This window comes from Brachyhypopomus gauderio, chromosome 8, assembly GCF_052324685.1.
Source record: "Brachyhypopomus gauderio isolate BG-103 chromosome 8, BGAUD_0.2, whole genome shotgun sequence".
Lineage (NCBI taxonomy): Eukaryota > Metazoa > Chordata > Actinopteri > Gymnotiformes > Hypopomidae > Brachyhypopomus > Brachyhypopomus gauderio.
In genome coordinates, this window is record NC_135218.1 from 20853855 (window position 1) to 20873854 (window position 20000).

The 20000-nt window shown below is 46.5% G+C and overlaps 3 protein-coding genes across 7 annotated transcripts in view; 1 reads left to right on the top strand and 2 right to left on the bottom strand.

The window, feature by feature from the left end:
* The window catches only part of LOC143521880 (uncharacterized), a 13207-nt gene extending 13105 nt beyond the window's left edge, over positions 1-102 (top strand). For both annotated transcript variants that reach the window (XM_077015339.1, XM_077015338.1), the window contains exon 10: positions 1-102. This exon is cut by the window's left edge and continues 620 nt beyond it. The gene's annotated coding sequence lies outside the window, so the exon portion shown is untranslated.
* A 645-nt stretch (positions 103-747) lies between these two features.
* On the bottom strand, positions 748-9406 carry misp3 (MISP family member 3). The gene is made up of 3 exons (XM_077015345.1): positions 6762-9406; positions 4554-4624; positions 748-2920 (listed from the first exon to the last, which is right to left on the bottom strand). Exons 1-3 carry the CDS (start codon positions 7891-7893, stop codon positions 2825-2827), a joined length of 1299 nt encoding a protein of 432 aa, XP_076871460.1. The 5' UTR covers positions 7894-9406; the 3' UTR covers positions 748-2824.
* Positions 9407-9673: 267 nt separating this feature from the next.
* The window catches only part of palm3 (paralemmin 3), a 37679-nt gene continuing 27352 nt past the window's right edge, over positions 9674-20000 (bottom strand). For 2 of the 4 annotated variants that reach the window (XM_077015343.1, XM_077015344.1), the window contains 3 exons: positions 19571-19664; positions 14082-14112; positions 9675-13531 (listed from right to left, as the gene is read on the bottom strand). In XM_077015343.1, coding sequence (XP_076871458.1) covers positions 12267-13531; positions 14082-14112; positions 19571-19664 — 1390 coding nt within the window. In that variant the 3' untranslated portion in view covers positions 9675-12266. Of the gene's footprint in view, positions 13532-14081; positions 14113-19570; positions 19665-20000 lie in introns of all 4 variants that reach the window. The other 2 variants (XM_077015341.1, XM_077015342.1) reach the window with 2 other exon arrangements.

A 20000-nucleotide genomic window follows, 5' to 3' on the forward strand; every position in this document is an offset into this window, starting at 1 on the left:
ATAGCATAAATGTTGATATTACATGTGTATTACAGGTAATTATATATTATATGTATATCATACATAAGTTATAAGGTATTTATATATAATATACAGCTTTAATGGCAGGTATTATATATATATATATATATATATATATATATATATATATATATATATATATATATATATATATCTGGGCTGTCCTGGGAACGCCTTGTTATTCCCCTGGAAGAGGTTGAAGAGGAGACTGGGGAGCAGAGCAGAGGTGTCAAGTAACGAAGTACAAATACTTAAGTAGAAATTTTGGTTATTTATACTTTACTGGAGTAATTATTTTTCAGCTGACTTTTTACTTCTACTCCTTACATTTTCACACCATTATCTGTACTTTCTACTCCTTACATTAAAAAAATAGCCTCGTTACTGCTATTTCATCTGGGACCCGGATAAGCAGATGGATGGATGGACACACACACATTGTTCTAAGCAGTGTGTAGAATGTTTATTGTATATGTTCTAAGCAGTGTGTAGTATGTTTATTGTATATGTTCTAAGCAGTGTGTAGTATGTACAGTATATTGTATATGTTCTAAGCAGTGTTCAATATATTCTTCAGTATGCAGTACTAAGCAATGTGCAGCCCCTTGTGTTGCAGTGTTCTAAGCAGTGTTCAGTATGTTATAGTGTTTTAAGTTCTGTACATGTTGCAGTGTTCTAAGCAGTGTTCAGTATGTTATAGTGTCATTCATTTTTAGACTGCACCTGGCATACAAATGTTTCCTGGCCCCCTGGGGTCTCTGGTATTTCTCTGTGAAGCCCATGAAAGCAGTAGGGACTTCATGCAGGAAGTGTTAGCAACAAAGAATCATAATAGTGTCTGTGGTTGCATAATCACTGTGGATGTAGATCTGTAAAGTTGTTTTATTATTTTGCTGTTGCATAGATGATTCATAGAGATGAGGTACAAACATTAAAATAGAATTATATTGATATAGGTGAATATATAGCTGTAGTTCTTGTGGTGATTCTTATTCAATTCAGTTAAATTCAATAGTATTTATATAGCACATTTTATAATGCATGTTGTCACAAAGCAGCTTTACAAAAATCATCTGTACAGAGATAAAGATCCCAGAGAGTATGAGGAAGTAACCTTAAGAGCAACCAAGACTCAGAAGGGAACTGCTCATAAGACTGACACCAGAAGGCAAAACATACCAAACAGTAACAGACGTTTTCAAACTTTAGGCCGTGGCCCCCCAGTGGTCCGCAGCGGTACTGCTAGGGACTATGGAGACAATGTAAACATCCTTTCAAAATACATATACAGATATTTTAACAAACATAATTTGTGGCGTGACAGATATTATGTATTTGCAAACATTAAACATTATAAATATATAGCTCGTTGATTGGTCTGGTGTAGTGTAGTCCAATAACAGCTAAAGCTTGCTGGTGGATTAGCAAGTGCGAGTCTGAATGAAACGTTTCCGTCGTCGTGAATGGGTTTTACCCATCACGGTGAGGTAAGGACACAATAAACACAATAAACGTTAACTTCAGAGCACGTACAGCTTTTCTACGGAGCTGTGCAGTAGATATTCTTTTAATTTAATATACCCTTTTTAATTGCTCTGGCCAAAACTGGCGTTACCCGAACCAAAAACTACCTGATTGAGAGGTTTACACAGCAGTTATATAAAATAGTTAACAGCTCCAACACGGATGAGAAATGGAGGCTCAGGATGGCGCTTCAGACAACAGCAGTAACAGCCCAGTCAACGTGGAGCAGTCGGCTTGAACCAAATGCAAATGTTCCTCGTTTATGTTATCAATATCATCATTTCGCTCGCTTGCAAAGGTGTCTGGTAGCAGGTCAAAGGTCTGTGTCTGGACTTTCCCCCCTGTCTTAAGCGATGGCGTGTAGGCAGTGTGTTCGTGTCTGTTCGTGGGGGTGTGTTTATTCTGTAGAGGCAGCCTGTGTTTGGTGCAGTAGATAAGGATGCTGGCTCGTTTACGATTCTGTCCCCATGCTGCTGGTGATAACATCCCCTGTTAGCTGCCACTGTAAGACGGAGCCGATGAATAATTAACAGGCGATTAGTATGTTGATAAAACGTGCCACAGTGGTCTCTCTCATGGCTCATGGCTCTGAGACTCCTGCATATGTTATTGGGCCTGTGCCAAGTCCATGGAGACCTGTTTGAAAGCTCTGAATGATCACAGAAGAAACCTTCAAATCCAACTGGACCCCAGTTTTAAAGTGACTACTTCTACTTCAGAGCTAGCAGAGTAAAATAACGCTTTGAATAGATACGGTTCACTGTTCTAGCTGTTGTATGCCAAAGCATCATCCCTTGAAGACTGCACTCACAATGACCCTTTTTATCTCTGTGGCTCAGTAGTCTCTCGTGATTCATCTGTGACATAATATTAATCTAGGATAAATCTATCTGAACCACATGAATGGCTCTTTTGGTGATTCATTTAAATCCAAATCCAAATTCCCAAACAGATGGTTATGATATTTGTTCATGGAGCTGTTCTGCGGGGCTGTTCTGTTGATCAGATAAAGGTTTTTTTTTTCTTTTTTTTCCAATAGATGGGACTATTGTCTAATCTATAATGGTTTCATTTAATTATAGGGTTGGTGAGGTGTGTGTCCACCACTTCATTGTCCATGAGTAACTGTACCGATGGGCTGATCCAGTTCCATCCAAGGAGGAGCACTACCCCGTGAGTGGCTTCAGTAGGTCTCTGCCCCAGCTGCTGGAGATGTTCTCTGTAGTCTATAGGTTGTCAGCAGCAGGTGTCTTGTGGTGGCCATGTGGGGGGGCTGCTGTCACTCCTGTGGGTCTCCGTGCCCATTGGACACGCCTGTCTCCCAGCGCTCTAGAAGAGAAGCCCTCTGACGTGGCATCTTGGGGTTGTTCTGTGCCTGTGTGGGCGACAGGATGTGATTGAACTCCTGCATCCTCAATCTGAGGAGCAGCTAAACTCACACACGAGCAGAACGGGAAACCAAACAGGAGGAGAGCAACAGTCCCGCATCTCATACTGAAGTGAGCTGAGATGCCACCGTTTTAAGAGAGCATACTGATTAAATGCAGTTTCAGTTCCCGCTAACAGAACTATAGCTCGAGCCAGAGAGTGTAGTACGTGTGGGGTGTGCATGGCATTGGACCAAACTGCATGAGCTGACAGAGATAAAGACATTTCATTGCCAACTACATTTATCAACTTCATGAATTTATAAACTAAACTGAATTTATAAACAAAAATATTTCCAAAGCATCAATAATGAACACTGTCAAAGTTTATAAAATGTTATATATCAAAAGACTGAAGACAGTAAAAGAGAAGTGTGATCTATAAATGTATAGATTAAACCACAATATCTTTATTTCATGACTGTGGAAGGGTTTAAAACATCACATAATGCCTCACCCTAGCCTAAGAAATATTTCCTAATGGTGAGTCTCAATTGACCCTGCAGTTTAGTTCAGACCTAGTCTTAATTCACAGCCAGAAAATCTGCCTCGAATGTGCAGTTTAACTGTGGCCTCAGCCATGTGTTTGACAGGAGTTGCTGGTTGTATGAAGCTTGAAGAAGACAGATAAGTTCCCTCACTCTGATACGGCAGTGTGTGCTGAGCAGCAGCTGAATACAGTGTGTTGAATGCAGTGTGCTGAATACAGTGTACTGAACACAGTGTGCTGTATACGGTGTGCTGAATACAGTGTGCTGAATACAGTGAGTTGAATACAGTGAGTTGAATACAGTGTCATGAATACAGTATCCTGAATACAGTGTGCTGAATACATTGTCCTGAATACAGTGAGTTGAATACAGTGTGCTGTACAGTGTGATGAATATAGTGTTCTGAATACAGTGTACTTGGCTATGTGCTGTACGATGTGCTGAATACAGTGTGCTGTAATAGTCACATTCTGCTCTACTGGTTTGGCTGGCTGGAGTGCTCAGGATTCTTAACCATTAGAACATCAAGGAGGGTCAAAATTTCTGCCCTCAGGGCCTTACCCTCCAGGACAAAAGACAAACCCTTTTCAACACTATTGTTCTGTGTGTGTTGAGGTTTCAGTATGACCTTGTGTGTCAATAGGAACCGTGTGAGCGGGTATAGCAGCAGGACACAGAGCTGGTAGACAGTCCAGCATTTGGCCTTCCTTAGCCATCATCTTCCTCAGTTTAAGTGTACACACAGCATGGAAAAGGCTTGCTTCCAGAACTATGAAGTGTGAGACTGTCAGATATTTAAAAAACTAAACAAATCAACCTAATCAACCTAAATTGAAAAGAGGAACATTTTACCTGAACAAGTCTAAGCCAAGACACACACACACACACACACACACACACACACACACACACACACACACCCTTGATGATTTTTATCTTGCAGCTTCTTGTGTGTGTTGTCAACTGTGTGTATCTGTCACCACTAGTGTTTCAATAAACATTATGAATTCTCATCATACCTCCCACATTAACACCAACTGTGTGACCACAGTAGTGTGAGATTAGGATCTTGGTAGATATTGTCCTGTACCTGCTCGTTGTGCTCTTGCTGTGGTTGGGGGGGCGGCCATGTCAGGTCCAATTTTCCATGAGAGTGCCGTGCTGGGAAGAGAACACAGCCATGGTGTGAGACCACACTCCACCTACTGCACCTGCATATTTCGCTTGCACATACATACTCACGCCCTGTTATTTTCACCCTGCAGTTTCAGGGCAAGACACTGCCCTAACAAAGACAATAAAACTATAAACTGTTGCGTTTAATATCTCAACTGACGTGTATTCATTCAGCAGCATTATTCTAGTTTGCAGTGAGGAAAATAAGTATTTGAACACCCTGCGAAGTTCTCCCACTTAGAAATCATGGAGGGGTCTCTTCATCTGAGATGTATGTCCACTGTGAGAGACATAATCTAAATAAAAAGCATTGAAGATGGGTCGTGGCTGGGTCTTTCCACATGACAATGACCCAAGGCACACAGCCAGGATAACCAAGGAGTGACTCCGTAAGAAGCATATCAAGGTTCTGGAGTGGACTAGCCAGTCTCCAGACCTAAACCCTATAGAAAATCTTTGGAGGGAGTTCAAACTCCGTGTTTCTCAGCGACGGTCCAGAAACCTGATCTGGAGAAGATCTGTGTGGAGGAATGGGCCAAAATCCCTGCTGCAGTGTGTGCATACCTGGTGAAAAAAAACTACAGGAAAAGTTTGACCTCTGTAATTGTAAACAAAGGCAATTAACATTGATTTTCACAGGTATTCAAATACTTATTTGCAGCAGTAACAAACATTTTTTAATCATACATCGTGTTTTCTGGATTTTTTTAAATTATATCTCTCACAGTGGATATGCACCTATGATGAACATTTCAGTCCCCTCCATGATTTCTAAGTGGGAGAAGTTGCAGGGTGTTCAAATACTTATTTTCCTCACGGTATAAATAAATGGGTGATTAATCAAACATTCAGGCTATAATACTTGCTGATATCTGCTTGTGTAAGTGATATTTAGCAATCACTCTCCTAAAATTTTACAAATTATCCTTTGAGTTTTATGAAGTCCAGTCCTCTCAGGTGTTAACAGATTCAGACTCCATCATTATCCTGCAAAACAACCCCCTAAGATCTTCTGTAATCACTAATCACAGTCTACTGTAGTGATTAATCACTGCCTGCTGTAGTAATAACATGTGTTTTGTGAAGCCGCTGTAAAGGCTGGACCCAGCTGGGAAGCCCATGATGGTGCCTGTGCTTCCAAGAAAGGAGAAACAAAACTTCTGCTTTGCTTTCATTTCAGTTTACAGGAACAACTGGATCTTTTGGGCCTGGAGGGAGCAGCATTTCAGCCCAAATTTCCTGCAACAAAACTTAAAGGTGTCAGCCGGAGCTGTTCAGGACTGGGCAGAGAGATGCTTTGAACCTATTGTGCTCGGAGAATCTGAGCACACACACACACACACACACACACACACACACACACAAAGGGCACAGAGGCGGGTGTACATCCACTCTCGGAGGGATTGCCTCTTCTGTGTGTGTCTAAGGTAGCTCACAGTACTGAAGATGCCGCTCATAATACACAAACAGTGGATCGATCCACACATCATCACAAGTCCCCCACCATGACCAAAGTTTCCCCACAGTCGTGTGGAGTGACACTCACACTTGGGTCAACCATAGTGGTCACAATGCCATGACCCTGACTACCTTATCCACTACTTACAGTCTACAGTCTAGTTTAGAATTATGGGTGGGTGTAGGGTTGCTATGGAGACACAAGTGCACTCCCAGCAAACCCCTGTTATGGTGCTGTGGACCAATCAGGCTGCGTAGAAGTATCTGTTTCTACATTGTGGATTTTATAATGGCCATAATTAAAGTATAAAACAACATTTTTCTGTGGTCAATGATTAAGTTTAATATAGGGCTGTATTAGTCAGCTAATTGTACCTGGACCACACCAGTACATTCTAGTTATTTGTGTCACATGAATGGTGTTCTGCTCTATGATGACCTGACTGTGTCATCAGTGGTCAAACCCTTATTTAAAGTAACAAGGGGCAGCCGCTCCCACACTAGGCAGGAACTAAGTGCCTCTGGCCCCTCAAATTCAAGAGCACCTTCTTCTGCAATTACACATAATCACAGCAGTCACCCCTGACCTTAACCAGCCCACCAGACATTTCTGCACTTATTTTTCACCTGTTAAGGCTCAGCGTGCGCTAACTAGCAGACATACCTGATGTAGCCGGTTGCCCAGGCTGCTGTGGTGAACAGCTTTCTGATGACGTGCGTGTTTTGGTGGCCTCGGTCTCTGACCCTCTACCATACAGGCTGATTCTCTGCCTGCGTAACTCTCTCTCCCGCTCTCTGGCCTCTTGTATGTCCTGCTGCACGTCCGGTCGCAGGGATGACCGCAGCTTGAAGAAGGGGTTCTCCTTCAACACAGCAGACTCTTTATCGTCATCATCACCACCATCATCATCATCACCACCACCACCACCATCCTGGGTTTTAACTCGTCCATCCCGGCAGGGAAGCGTAGAGGAAGGGATCATGTGACTGGAGTCCACCACAGTAACACCCCATCCCTGGCCAGGTGGGGCAGGTATAGGTGATGCGGCTGGAGGTTTGGGAGGTGCAGGTGAGGAAGTGCTCTCTAGGATAATCACTTGACCCCTGACAGCCTCAGTGAGACTTGGGCCACGTGCCCCAGAGGGGTTGGGGTGGATGCTACCACCATCTTGAGCAGTTGAAGTTGGGGCACGGCTCTGGAAGAGCAACTCCAGGCTCTTCCTGCATTCCATATTTGACCCAGATGTTTTGTTAGCCTCACTTCCAGCATTGGAGATCTCCTGGCAGGGGCCTGAGACTGGGCTCTTACTCTGAGCAACGATGAACTCTTTGGGCTCCTGAAAGGTCTCGAAGAGGAGCTTTTTCTCTCGGAGCTGCCTCACCGTGCCCTTGTCGTAAAAGCCAGGCAACCTGCCCAACTGCACCAGGATCTTCTCCCTTTCAACCTCCAACCGGATCTCACGTTGCATTTTTTTGCCAGCAAAGTGTCTCTCCTTACCCTCGCCCTTCACCGACTTCAGTGGCAAATCCTGTGAGAGGATGGACTTCTTCAAGGGGATCTCCACAAACTCCTTTGCTTTGTCCTGTTTGACATTCAGGCCACGGGAGCGTCGCAGGCTCTGCTCTCGTCTGAGTGCCAGGCGAATCTCCCTCTCTATAGGGGTTTCGTCTGGCGGAGATAGAGAGGGCTCTGGGGAGGACCTTGCTACGGAGGAGGTCTCCACAGTGCTGTTCGGGGAGAAGTCACCAGACACCCCACTGTCACTCCGGCTGTCGTCGAAACGATCCACATCCATCCTGCTGGTATTTCCTGCTCTATGAGCAGCGGTAGAGCTCAACTCAAACAATTATTTTCCTACTTTTATCCTGAGATATTCAGTTTCTATCGCTCGCAATATCTCCGCTCTCCTCAATGCCTGAGCTCCCTTTGTCTGTTCACTTTCTCTCTCTCCCTCTCTGCACCCGGCAGCTTCTATAAAAGGCTTTTTAACCACAATAGAACTGCAGGTTGGGCTTCCAGGATCTGGATTGGCTGTCTCAGCAACAACTGTTTCTAGGGGTGGAGCAGATTTGCGCACCTGTTGCACTTCCTGGTTCTCATTGTCAAAAGACAGACTGTGTGCATTCTGCTCCCCCTGCTGGGTGCCGTGTGTATTGCGATCAGTGCATGTGCAGTCGTGTGGGTTTGATTTAGCAATGAGGCTTTGGGAGGAGCCTCAGGAAAAGGCGGGGCTCAAAGACTTGCTGTTGCTCTCCTGCCAGACCCATGACTCTGTGAGATAAAACTCAGAGGCTCACAGCTACCTGCTCCTCACCGTCCTCTGTCACAAGGACAACAGCGTCTGGGTCCTCAGTATTTTGGTGAGTATGTGTGAATGGGTTGATCCATCTTTGGTGGGTGTTTGCTGCCCACCGTCTGCTTTAATGTCCAGCTCCACCAAAGAAAGCATTTAATTACCTGGAAGGCATCAGCGCCAGGAGGAGGAGGAGGAGGAGGAAAATCTTCATCTGAGCTTTTAGCCTCTGCCCCTCCAGGAGGCCTCAAGCCTGCCTGCTCCAGCTCTGCCCAGTTGTCCCGCTTTACTTGGGTAGGGCGAGGAGCGTTATCCAGAGAGACTTACTCCACCTCTGTCCACACTCCGCCCAACTCAAGCACACTCCACTTATATGTTGTCATGATGGTCTCACACAGTGATAATAGCCTGTAATAAAGGAAGGTGGGGCCTGTTTCAGGATTAGACAGGAAACGGACAGCATGGGGTTCATCACAGGGCAACTAATGATAAGAAATATTACTACATTCCTGTGACTTTATGAAACAAATACATCCTGTCCAAGAAATATCACATGAATAGCATCGCTGTAGTTGTCTTCATCTAAGGAAACAAGATCACGCAAGTCTCTTTTTGCTTTAACTTCTGACCAGTGTGCTTTTCTTCTCATGCCCTAGTGCCACTGACAGGGTGTAGCTCACCCCACTCGTGTAGCTCAACCCACTCTTACAACTCACCCCACTCTTACAGCTGACCCCACTCTTACAACTCACACCACTCTTACAGCTCACCCCACTCTTACAGCTCACCCCTCTTACAACTCACCCCACTCGTACAGCTGACCCCACTCTTACAACTCACCCCACTCTTACAGCTAACCCCACTCGTGTAGCTCAACCCACTCTTACAACTCACCCCACTCGTACAGCTGACCCCACTCTTACAACTCACACCACTCTTACAGCTCACCCCACTCGTACAGCTGACCCCACTCTTACAACTCACCCCACTCTTACAGCTCACCCCACTCGTGTAGCTCAACCCACTCTTACAACTCACCCCACTCGTACAGCTCACCCCACTCTTACAACTCACACCACTCTTACAGCTCACCCCACTCGTACAGCTCACCCCACTCTTACAACTCACCCCACTCTTACAGCTCACCCCACTCATGTAGCTCAACCCACTCTTACAACTCACCCCACTCGTGTAGCTCAACCCACTCTTACAACTCACCCCACTTGTACAGCTGACTCCACTCTTACAGCTCACCCCACTCTTACAACTCACCCCACTTGTACAGCTGACTCCACTCTTACAGCTCACCCCACTCTTACAGCTCACCCCACTCATGTAGCTCAACCCACTCTTACAACTCACCCCACTCGTACAGCTGACCCCACTCTTACAACTCACACCACTCGTACAGTGTCCTCTCCATATCAGGTTTGGGTGACTATATAAACTGCATTACCCAGAGGGCATTACACAGCTTTTCCCATTTTCCCATGTATGTGTGTAATGCAAGGCACATACATTATACATACATAAGAAGATAAAATCTAATTATAACTAATAAAGTCTGATATCTGTGTGAAAATGTTGCAGAATTGCTTTAGTCTGGTTACTGCAATTTGGATAGAAAATTGTTAATTCTGTAGACTCTAAACTGCTATATTTATGTGTGCAGGTCATCTTGGAGCATAATGCTGAATATGGAACTTAATTAACACTGCTTAATCCGGCTCTGACCAACAAGTGTACACACACCAGAATTCTGTTTCTCCTGCTATGTTTAATATAAGCCTAACATGGAAAATATTGAAATAGTAAGAAAATCTATATGCATAATTTAACGATCTCAGTATGAAAACGCTATAAACGATGTAGCATAGATGTAACATATGGTAAAAGCCCAGACCCAAGACTCCATTTGACATAACTCCAAACCCAATTCACACACGGATGCACCTCAGGCAAACCTTCAAACAAATGACAGTCTAAAGCTTTTAACCCCGAGTGAGCCACCCTCTCTTTCTCCCTCTCTTTCTCTCATTCTCTCTCTCTCACCTCTTTCACCCTCTCTTTCACTCTCCCTTTCACCCTCTCTCTCTCGCTCTCTCTCTCTCACTGACTTTTCTCAGACTTTCCCCATCCTACATTTACAGGACTTCTGACAGCAACAGACAATTCTGAAGGAAGGACAACTTTGACAGTCAGTAATATCGGATAACAATGCGATAAGAGTCAGGTAACCATGGGCACTGTCAGTCATTTGACTGATCAAACAAAATGCACACAGTTGTAGACACCTTCCTGGAAATGGATTAACACTGGCCTCAACCTTCATGTCAATAGTGAGTTACCACTGAAAGTCCTTTTTAATGTGGAAGGAAGCTTTTTTTGTTGTAGTTTAGAACTAATCTAATGTCAGTAATAAATCACCATCAAAAGTCTTTGAATTTAGGACTAATCCTGGTTTAGAAAACTGACCTTTGGTATTAAGAACCACTTGAATGACCTTTTAAATGAGCATGTTAATTGACTAAAGTAAAATATAAGTTGAAAAGATAGAAAAGTTTTTCAGCTGATCACAGATTAGTACAAAATGACTCTACAGTACATCGAGAGTGATAAAAACATTACCATTACTTACAGACTCATTCTGTGGTGTCACTGGTTTTGTATTTTACCATTAAATCCTCATTTAATGAAGAGCAACACGTAGGTCGTCCTTGGCAACTGTGCCAATGTTTTTTTTTCTTTCTTTTTATTAACTGAAGCAGCTACCTGCTCCACCACAAATGTCCCATACAAGCCCTCCAACTGTGGTGTATGCACTTACATACACACACACATACAGGACAGGCACTGGGATTTATGAATGACTTTCAAAATACAGTGATCAAAGCCTATTGTTCTAAATCAGGTTACTTAACAGAGCAAGAACTGAGTTTTCAGTTTGTCATTATACCAAAGGACAAGTATTCAAAGGTTACATGATTCCACGTGCATTTGCCAGTTAATGTAATATGTCATAAAAATAAGACACAGTTATAGCCCACAAGTAAAGGCACTGCTACGTTCAAACCTATAGCGTTAAAAACACTGCACGAATATGAATATGAGAATACAAAAACATGGAGGAGATCAGAGACGCTGCCGAGTTCATACGATCACTCCAATAAATGTGTTGTCTTTCAATATGAGAAAAAACAGAGGTGATGAGAAAATGTAGGTGTCTCGCAGTAGCTGGGATCTAGGCATGGACTATGGTACTGATCCCAGCCGTTGAGGATTCTGCAATGGCGACTTGATCCGATGCAGTGTTACTGTAGAATCAAGTGGAGAGGGATCTGATTGGCTCCAGGCATCACGTCTAGATGGGAAGACTAGTGATTGACAGTTATGCTCCACAGTCTGTCTGTCATTTCCAGCGTCATGACTGGGTGGTTATGTAATCGAATGGAATCGGAAAGTTCAGTTTAAAATGCATTGGGTGCTCCGGTAGTGAAGCGGTCTGACTCCAGTGCAGATGGACCCGGTTCTGCTCTCTCCCACACACCCAGGCTGCTGGCCACTGTGAAGGCTTGTGCACAGTACTGTGTCAGTCATTCAGACACCTCGGTCAAAGAAGCGACTGCTAACCTGCCACTTTCCACTCAGTCTAGTCTCCGTCTAGACTTCCACTGTCATGTAGTGTTACTTCAACAGGAACTCCAGTGAACTGCGGTTTTCATAATCACAACGTGACAAACACTTGTGTTGTAGAGGACACTGTGGAAGGAGGCTGCTGTGCTGTAGGAAGCGCACCAGTAGGGGGAGCTCTGGAGTCACAGAAACAGATTTAGATTAGAAAGGGCCTCACAGTAACAGAAATCAAGCGAGTAAGATCACATGACGCTGCAGCACTGGCAGGTTTTCCTCTTCGGGCCATCCACACCCTCTGCTTGGTTCTTATGCGCCATGCCTGTTAGTGGAGTGACTTTGGAGGCCAGTAGGGGATCGTTCTCGGTCAGCTGTCTCGGGGTTGGCGGCTTCCTGCTGGAGCCCTCTCCTGCCCTGTTAAGAGGGATCTCCTGGAACGTGTTGCTTGTGGAGACCGGCGTGACCTGTACGTACTGAGGTGCATGTTCCTGCTGGGGTTGACACCTGGCGTCAGCCTGATGAACGGGCCCTGTGGAACACTGCATTCTGAAGAGTTCCAGAATCGTTGACATCTCTGGCGATGTGTCGGCGCCCTCTGCTGTTTCACTGTGGAACTGCTCTGAACTGGTGAGGGCAGGGACCACCTGCTCCATGTGGCCCGCCAGGATTCTGTCAGCCAGATTTTCCAACAGACCAGAGGCTGTGGCGTCAGTGCCGCAGTCCGTATTATTGGCAGTACTAGTCGCAGTGCTGCTTGCTCTGGTGAGATCCCTGCTGGTGGCCACACTAGTGTCTGTGTCGTTTTCTCGTCCCTCGTCAACTGTGTCATGTGCAGTATGGACATGATCAGCTGACATTTCTATATGATTCCAAAACTTTGCTGTTCCAGCCTCAACCTGACCATAATCAGCAGATTCCACTTTTTCTTCCGTGTGCTCTTCCGTGTGCTCTTCCATTTGCTCTTCCGTGTACTCTTCCATATGCTCTTCCGTGTGCTCTTCCGTGTGCTCTTCCGTGTGCTCTTCCATATGCTCTTCCGTGTGCTCTTCCGTGTGCTCTTCCGTGTGCTCTTCCGTGTACTCTTCCATGTGCTCTTCCGTGTGCTCTTCCGTGTGCTCTTCCATTTGCTCTTCCGTGTGCTCTTCCGTGTGCTCTTCCATTTGCTCTTCCGTGTGCTGGGCTCGAGGATCATCCTGCTTGGGAACCTCTGTAACTTCATCTCCCTCATCTGTGATGATCACTCTCTCCGCATGGATGATTGTGCTGCTGTCGTCCTCGTCACACACACCCTGGCCAGGTTGCACATCTGAGAAGCCCAGGAAGGTCAACGTGATTGGCCCGTCAGGGAACCCATTACCACACGGCAGTTCGTCCTGCTGAGGGGCGCTGTGGGAGTTCTCCTCCCCCCCATCGCCATTGGTGAGAGGCAAGGTAGATGGAGTGACCGTCACTTTCTGCACACCATCTGTGGTCTCGTTCATCTTCTCCAGGGCCCCCTGCACCAGGTGACCTACAGAGAGATTGTGCAAAGTTCAAGAATTCTGCAATGTCTGCAGAAAATGTCTAGCAGAGCAAACAATGATTCTCATTGGTTAGTTTAACTGTGAGACAGGAAATCAGTCTTACCAAGAGAGAAACAGTACAGGATACAGTGTGCAGCTCAGGAGACGTACACGCATGAACAGAAAGAGGACGGATGAGGGACAGTAGAGAGGACAGGAGACAGGAGGGACAGTAGAGAGGAGATATCACGGGGTGTAGAGAGATGAGTAGCACAGAGAATAGAAAGAGTAGAGCTTAAGAATAAAACTCATCAGTGAATTATTCCTCAAGCTTCCTTTATATGCATTATATGATTTCTTTCAAGCTCTAAATATAAAAGTAAAAGCATTTCCCCTCACTTTCATGAATGAGCGAGTCTGAAAATCTTAAAGCTTTATTTAAAATTATTTTTAGAAATGTGTTTGTTCTGACAGTTTCAAACATATTAAGGAACATATCAAGAAAAGAGAAGATGGCAGCTGGGAAAGCAGACAGGTGTAAATGGGCATTTCACTCACCCGCTGGAAGGTGATTCACTCCTTCCCTTCTCTGTGAAACAGACAGGAGAGAGACAGCAGGTGATTAGACCCACCACTCACTCGTAAGTGTGTAGGGTGTAGGGTGGATTTAGTGTACATGTGGGGAGGGTGTATGGTGGGTTTAGTGTAGATGTGGGGAGGGTGGAGGGTGTAGGGTGGGTTTAGTGTAGATGTGGGGAGGGTGTATGGTGGGGTTAGTGTAGATGTGGGGAGGGTGTAGGGTGGATTTAGTGTAGATGTGGGGAGGGTGTATGGTGGGTTTAGTGTAGATGTGGGGAGGGTGTATGGTGGGTTTAGTGTAGATATGAGGAGGGTGTATGGTGGGTGTAGTGTAGATGTGGGGAGGGTGTATGGTGGGTATAGTGTAGATATGAGGAGGGTGTATGGTGGGTTTAGTGTAGATGTGGGGAGGGTGTAGGGTGGATTTAGTGTAGATGTGGGGAGGGTGTAGGGTGGGTTTAGTGTAGATGTGGGGAGGGTGTATGGTGGGTTTAGTGTAGATGTGGGGAGGGTGTATGGTGGGTTTAGTGTAGATATGAGGAGGGTGTATGGTGGGTGTAGTGTAGATGTGGGGAGGGTGTATGGTGGGTATAGTGTAGATATGAGGAGGGTGTATGGTGGGTTTAGTGTAGATGTGGGGAGGGTGTAGGGTGGGTTTAGTGTAGATGTGGGGAGGGTGTATGGTGGGTTTAGTGTAGATGTGGGGAGGGTGTATGGTGGGTTTAGTGTAGATGTGGGGAGGGTGTATGGTGGGTTTAGTGTAGATGTGGGGAGGGTGTATGGTGGGTTTAGTGTAGATGTGGGGAGTGTGTATGGTGGGTTTAGTGTAGATGTGGGGAGGGTGTATGGTGGGTTTAGTGTAGATGTGGGGAGGGTGTATGGTGGGTTTAGTGTAGATATGAGGAGGGTGTATGGTGGGTTTAGTGTAGATGTGGGGAGGGTGTATGGTGGGTTTAGTGTAGATGTGGGGAGGGTGTATGGTGGGTTTAGTGTAGATGTGGGGAGTGTGTATGGTGGGTTTAGTGTAGATGTGGGGAGGGTGTATGGTGGGTTTAGTGTAGATGTGGGGAGGGTGTATGGTGGGTTTAGTGTAGATATGAGGAGGGTGTATGGTGGGTTTAGTATAGATGTGGGGAGGGTGTAGGGTGGGTTTAGTGTAGATGTGGGGAGTGTGTATGGTGGGTTTAGTGTAGATGTGGGGAGGGTGTATGGTGGGTTTAGTGTAGATGTGGGGAGGGTGTATGGTGGGTTTAGTGTAGATGTGGGGAGGGTGTATGGTGGGTTTAGTGTAGATGTGGGGAGGGTGTAGGGTGGATTTAGTGTAGATGTGGGGAGGGTGTATGGTGGGTTTAGTGTAGATATGAGGAGGGTGTATGGTGGGTGTAGTGTAGATGTGGGGAGGGTGTATGGTGGGTATAGTGTAGATATGAGGAGGGTGTATGGTGGGTTTAGTGTAGATGTGGGGAGGGTGTAGGGTGGATTTAGTGTAGATGTGGGGAGGGTGTAGGGTGGGTTTAGTGTAGATGTGGGGAGGGTGTATGGTGGGTTTAGTGTAGATGTGGGGAGGGTGTATGGAGGGTTTAGTGTAGATATGAGGAGGGTGTATGGTGGGTGTAGTGTAGATGTGGGGAGGGTGTATGGTGGGTATAGTGTAGATATGAGGAGGGTGTAGGGTGGGTTTAGTGTAGATGTGGGGAGGGTGTATGGTGGGTTTAGTGTAGATGTGGGGAGTGTGTATGGTGGGTTTAGTGTAGATGTGGGGAGGGTGTATGGTGGGTTTAGTGTAGATGTGGGGAGGGTGTATGGTGGGTTTAGTGTAGATGTGGGGAGGGTGTATGGTGGGTTTAGTGTAGATGTGGGGAGGGTGTATGGTGGGTTTAGTGTAGATATGAGGAGGGTGTATGGTGGGTTTAGTGTAGATGTGGGGAGGGTGTAGGGTGGGTTTAGTGTAGATGTGGGGAGGGTGTATGGTGGGTTTAGTGTAGATGTGGGGAGTGTGTATGGTGGGTTTAGTGTAGATGTGGGGAGGGTGTATGGTGGGTTTAGTGTAGATGTGGGGAGGGTGTATGGTGGGTTTAGTGTAGATATGAGGAGGGTGTATGGTGGGTTTAGTGTAGATGTGGGGAGGGTGTAGGGTGGGTTTAGTGTAGATGTGGGGAGTGTGTATGGTGGGTTTAGTGTAGATGTGGGGAGGGTGTATGGTGGGTTTAGTGTAGATGTGGGGAGGGTGTATGGTGGGTTTAGTGTAGATGTGGGGAGGGTGTATGGTGGGTTTAGTGTAGATGTGGGGAGGGTGTAGGGTGGATTTAGTGTACATGTGGGGAGGGTGTATGGTGGGTTTAGTGTAGATGTGGGGAGGGTGTAGGGTGGATTTAGTGTACATGTGGGGAGGGTGTATGGTGGGTTTAGTGTAGATGTGGGGAGGGTGTATGGTGGGTTTAGTGTAGATGTGGGGAGGGTGTAGGGTGGATTTAGTGTAGATGTGGGGAGGGTGTATGGTGGGTTTAGTGTAGATGTGGGGAGGGTGGAGGGTGGATTTAGTGTACATGTGGGGAGGGTGTATGGTGGGTTTAGTGTAGATGTGGGGAGGGTGTATGGTGGGTTTAGTGTAGATGTGGGGAGGGTGTATGGTGGGTTTAGTGTAGATGTGGGGAGGGTGTAGGGTGGATTTAGTGTAGATGTGGGGAGGGTGTATGGTGGGTTTAGTGTAGATGTGGGGAGGGTGGAGGGTGTATAGTGGGTTTAGTGTAGATGTGGGGAGGGTATATGGTGGGTTTAGTGTAGATGTGGGGAGGGTGTATGGTGGGTTTAGTGTAGATGTGGGGAGGGTGGAGGGTGTATGGTGGGTTTAGTGTAGATGTGGGGAGGGTGTAGGGTGGATTTAGTGTAGATGTGGGGAGGGTGTATGGTGGGTTTAGTGTAGATGTGGGGAGGGTGGAGGGTGTATGGTGGGTTTAGTGTAGATGTGGGGAGGGTATATGGTGGGTTTAGTGTAGATGTGGGGAGGGTGTATGGTGGGTTTAGTGTAGATATGAGGAGGGTGTATGGTGGGTTTAGTGTAGATGTGGGGAGGGTGTATGGTGGGTTTAGTGTAGATGTGGGGAGGGTGGAGGGTGTATGGTGGGTTTAGTGTAGATGTGGGGAGGGTGGAGGGTGTATGGTGGGTTTAGTGTAGATGTGGGGAGGGTGGAGGGTGTATGGTGGGTTTAGTGTAGATGTGGGGAGGGTGTAGGGTGGGTTTAGTGTAGATGTGGGGAGGGTGTATGGTGGGTTTAGTGTAGATGTGGGGAGGGTGTATGGTGGGTTTAGTGTAGATGTGGGGAGGGTGGAGGGTGTATGGTGGGTTTAGTGTAGATGTGGGGAGGGTGGAGGGTGTATGGTGGGTTTAGTGTAGATGTGGGGAGGGTATATGGTGGGTTTAGTGTAGATGTGGGGAGGGTATATGGTGGGTTTAGTGTAGATGTGGGGAGGGTGTATGGTGGGTTTAGTGTAGATGTGGGGAGGGTGTATGGTGGGTTTAGTGTAGATGTGGGGAGGGTGTATGGTGGGTTTAGTGTAGATGTGGGGAGGGTGTATGGTGGGTTTAGTGTAGATGTGGGGAGGGTGTATGGTGGATTTAGTGTAGATGTGGGGAGGGTGTAGGGTGGGTTTAGTGTAGATGTGGCGAGGGTGTATGGTGGGTTTAGTGTAGATGGGGGGAGGGTGTATGGTGGGTTTAGTGTAGATGTGGGGAGGGTGGAGGGTGTATGGTGGGTTTAGTGTAGATGTGGGGAGGGTATATGGTGGGTTTAGTGTAGATGTGGGGAGGGTGTATGGTGGATTTAGTGTAGATGTGGGGAGGGTGTATGGTGGATTTAGTGTAGATGTGGGGAGGGTGTAGGGTGGGTTTAGTGTAGATGTGGGGAGGGTGTATGGTGGGTTTAGTGTAGATGTAGGGAGGGTGTATGGTGGGTTTAGTGTAGATATGAGGAGGGTGTATGGTGGGTTTAGTGTAGATGTGGGGAGGGTGTATGGTGGGTTTAGTGTAGATGTGGGGAGGGTGTATGGTGGGTTTAGTGTAGATGTGGGGAGGGTGTATGGTGAGTTTAGTGTAGATGTGGGGAGGGTGTATGGTGGGTTTAGTGTAGATGTGGGGAGGGTGTATGGTGGGTGTATCCTCTACCTCTCCAGACCAACCACCTCCTCAACCTCTCCAGACCAACCTCCTCAACCTCTCCAGACCAACCAACTCCTCCACCTCTCCAGACCAACCAACTCCTCCACCTCTCCAGACCAACCACCTCCTCAACCTCTCCAGATCAATCACCTCCTCTATCTCTCCAGACCAACCACCTCCTCAACCTCTCCAGACCAACCACCTCCTCAACCTCTCCAGACCAACCACATCCCCTACCTCTCCAGACCAACCTCCTCAACCTCTCCAGATGAACTACCTCCTCTACCTCTTCAGGTCAGCCTCCTCCTCTACTTCCCCAATGGTCCCTGACTGAACGTAAGTTGTTGACGGAGTGTTTTTTCAATAGCCCTGAAATAAATGCTCCGGTTTAAAATTAATTCTGGTCCGTATCCAGTTAATCAGGAATGAGATTGGGTCCGGACAGGACTGCGTTCGGGTCCGGATCCGGACCGCGGTCCGCCTGTTGAGTACCCCTGCACTAGAATGTGCTCACTGACTAACCAAAAGAGCAACATAAAATACATGTAGGTGTGAACGATGCCTACAGGAACCTCAGAGTTCCCACAGAGTCGTTCAAAGATAAGAGGTCTGGATCCATGTTTGGACTTCATTTGTGTTACGCTTAGTGTTGAAATGCTTCCGTTACTGTATGGAATCTACATCTATTCACCCTCCGTGTGTGTATGAATGCAGCTGGCAGCCTGTTGCTTTTGAAGTGTTTCTACCCTGGAGGAAAACTGTCTCCAGAGGCCGAGGCTTGTCTTGGGTGCGTGCCTGCTCAAAACCTGTTTTTGTTCACAAGGCAGTGCAAGAGTAAACTTTATCACCAATGTACATTCGGCGCCCCTGTTTCCTGTGGCTTCCTGTCAAGGGAGGTTTTTTGTTTGGGTATTTTTTTAAATCTGTTTATGATTGCACTGGCCTCAGCTCGGGGCTACGTGCGGGGCGATTGTGAACAGCTAACCAGAACTGAGTCGCCTCCGCAGAATTTTCTTTCCTTCCTGAAGTGTGAGCTCAGTGCCTGAGGACTCACAGGGAGATTAACGTAGTCGATTGTCAAAAAATGGAAAGAAAGAAGTTTAATGTGAAAAAAAACAAGAAAAACCCAGTGTGTTCAAGTCCATAAACATTTCAGTTAATTGTCATAATTGAGGTAAATGTGAAGTCCTTTGTTTTCTTTTTTTAATTATGTTTTAAAATTCTGCATATCCAGTGGGAGAGAACACTTTATTTGCTCTAATCAAAAGCACGTGTGTGTGTGTGTGTGCATGTGTGTGTGTGTGTGTCTCACCTCTCTGTAGCTGTGAGCCTCTATGTATGGCTGGGGTGATGCAGAATCATCCTCCATATGTGTCTGTAGTCTCTTTGATGCCTCACCTTGCAACCTGACACATACACACCCACACACCCACACACATTAGGGGCAGTCATGGACTGGTGGTTAGGGAACTGGTCTTGTGACTGGAGGCTTGTGGGTTTGATTCCCATGTCCAAGGCCATGACTGAGGTTCCCTTGAGCAAGGTGTCTATCCCCAACTGCTGTCTGGGTGCTGGGCTTGGGCTGCCCACCGCTCTGGACATGTGGGCACCACAGCCCCCTAGTGATCATGCACAACATACATATATACACTTAGGAGTGACAAACATTTAAATGTGTATACACGCACACACTCACTCACACACTCATACGCACGCGCAAATGCCCATCTGCATGTCTGGCA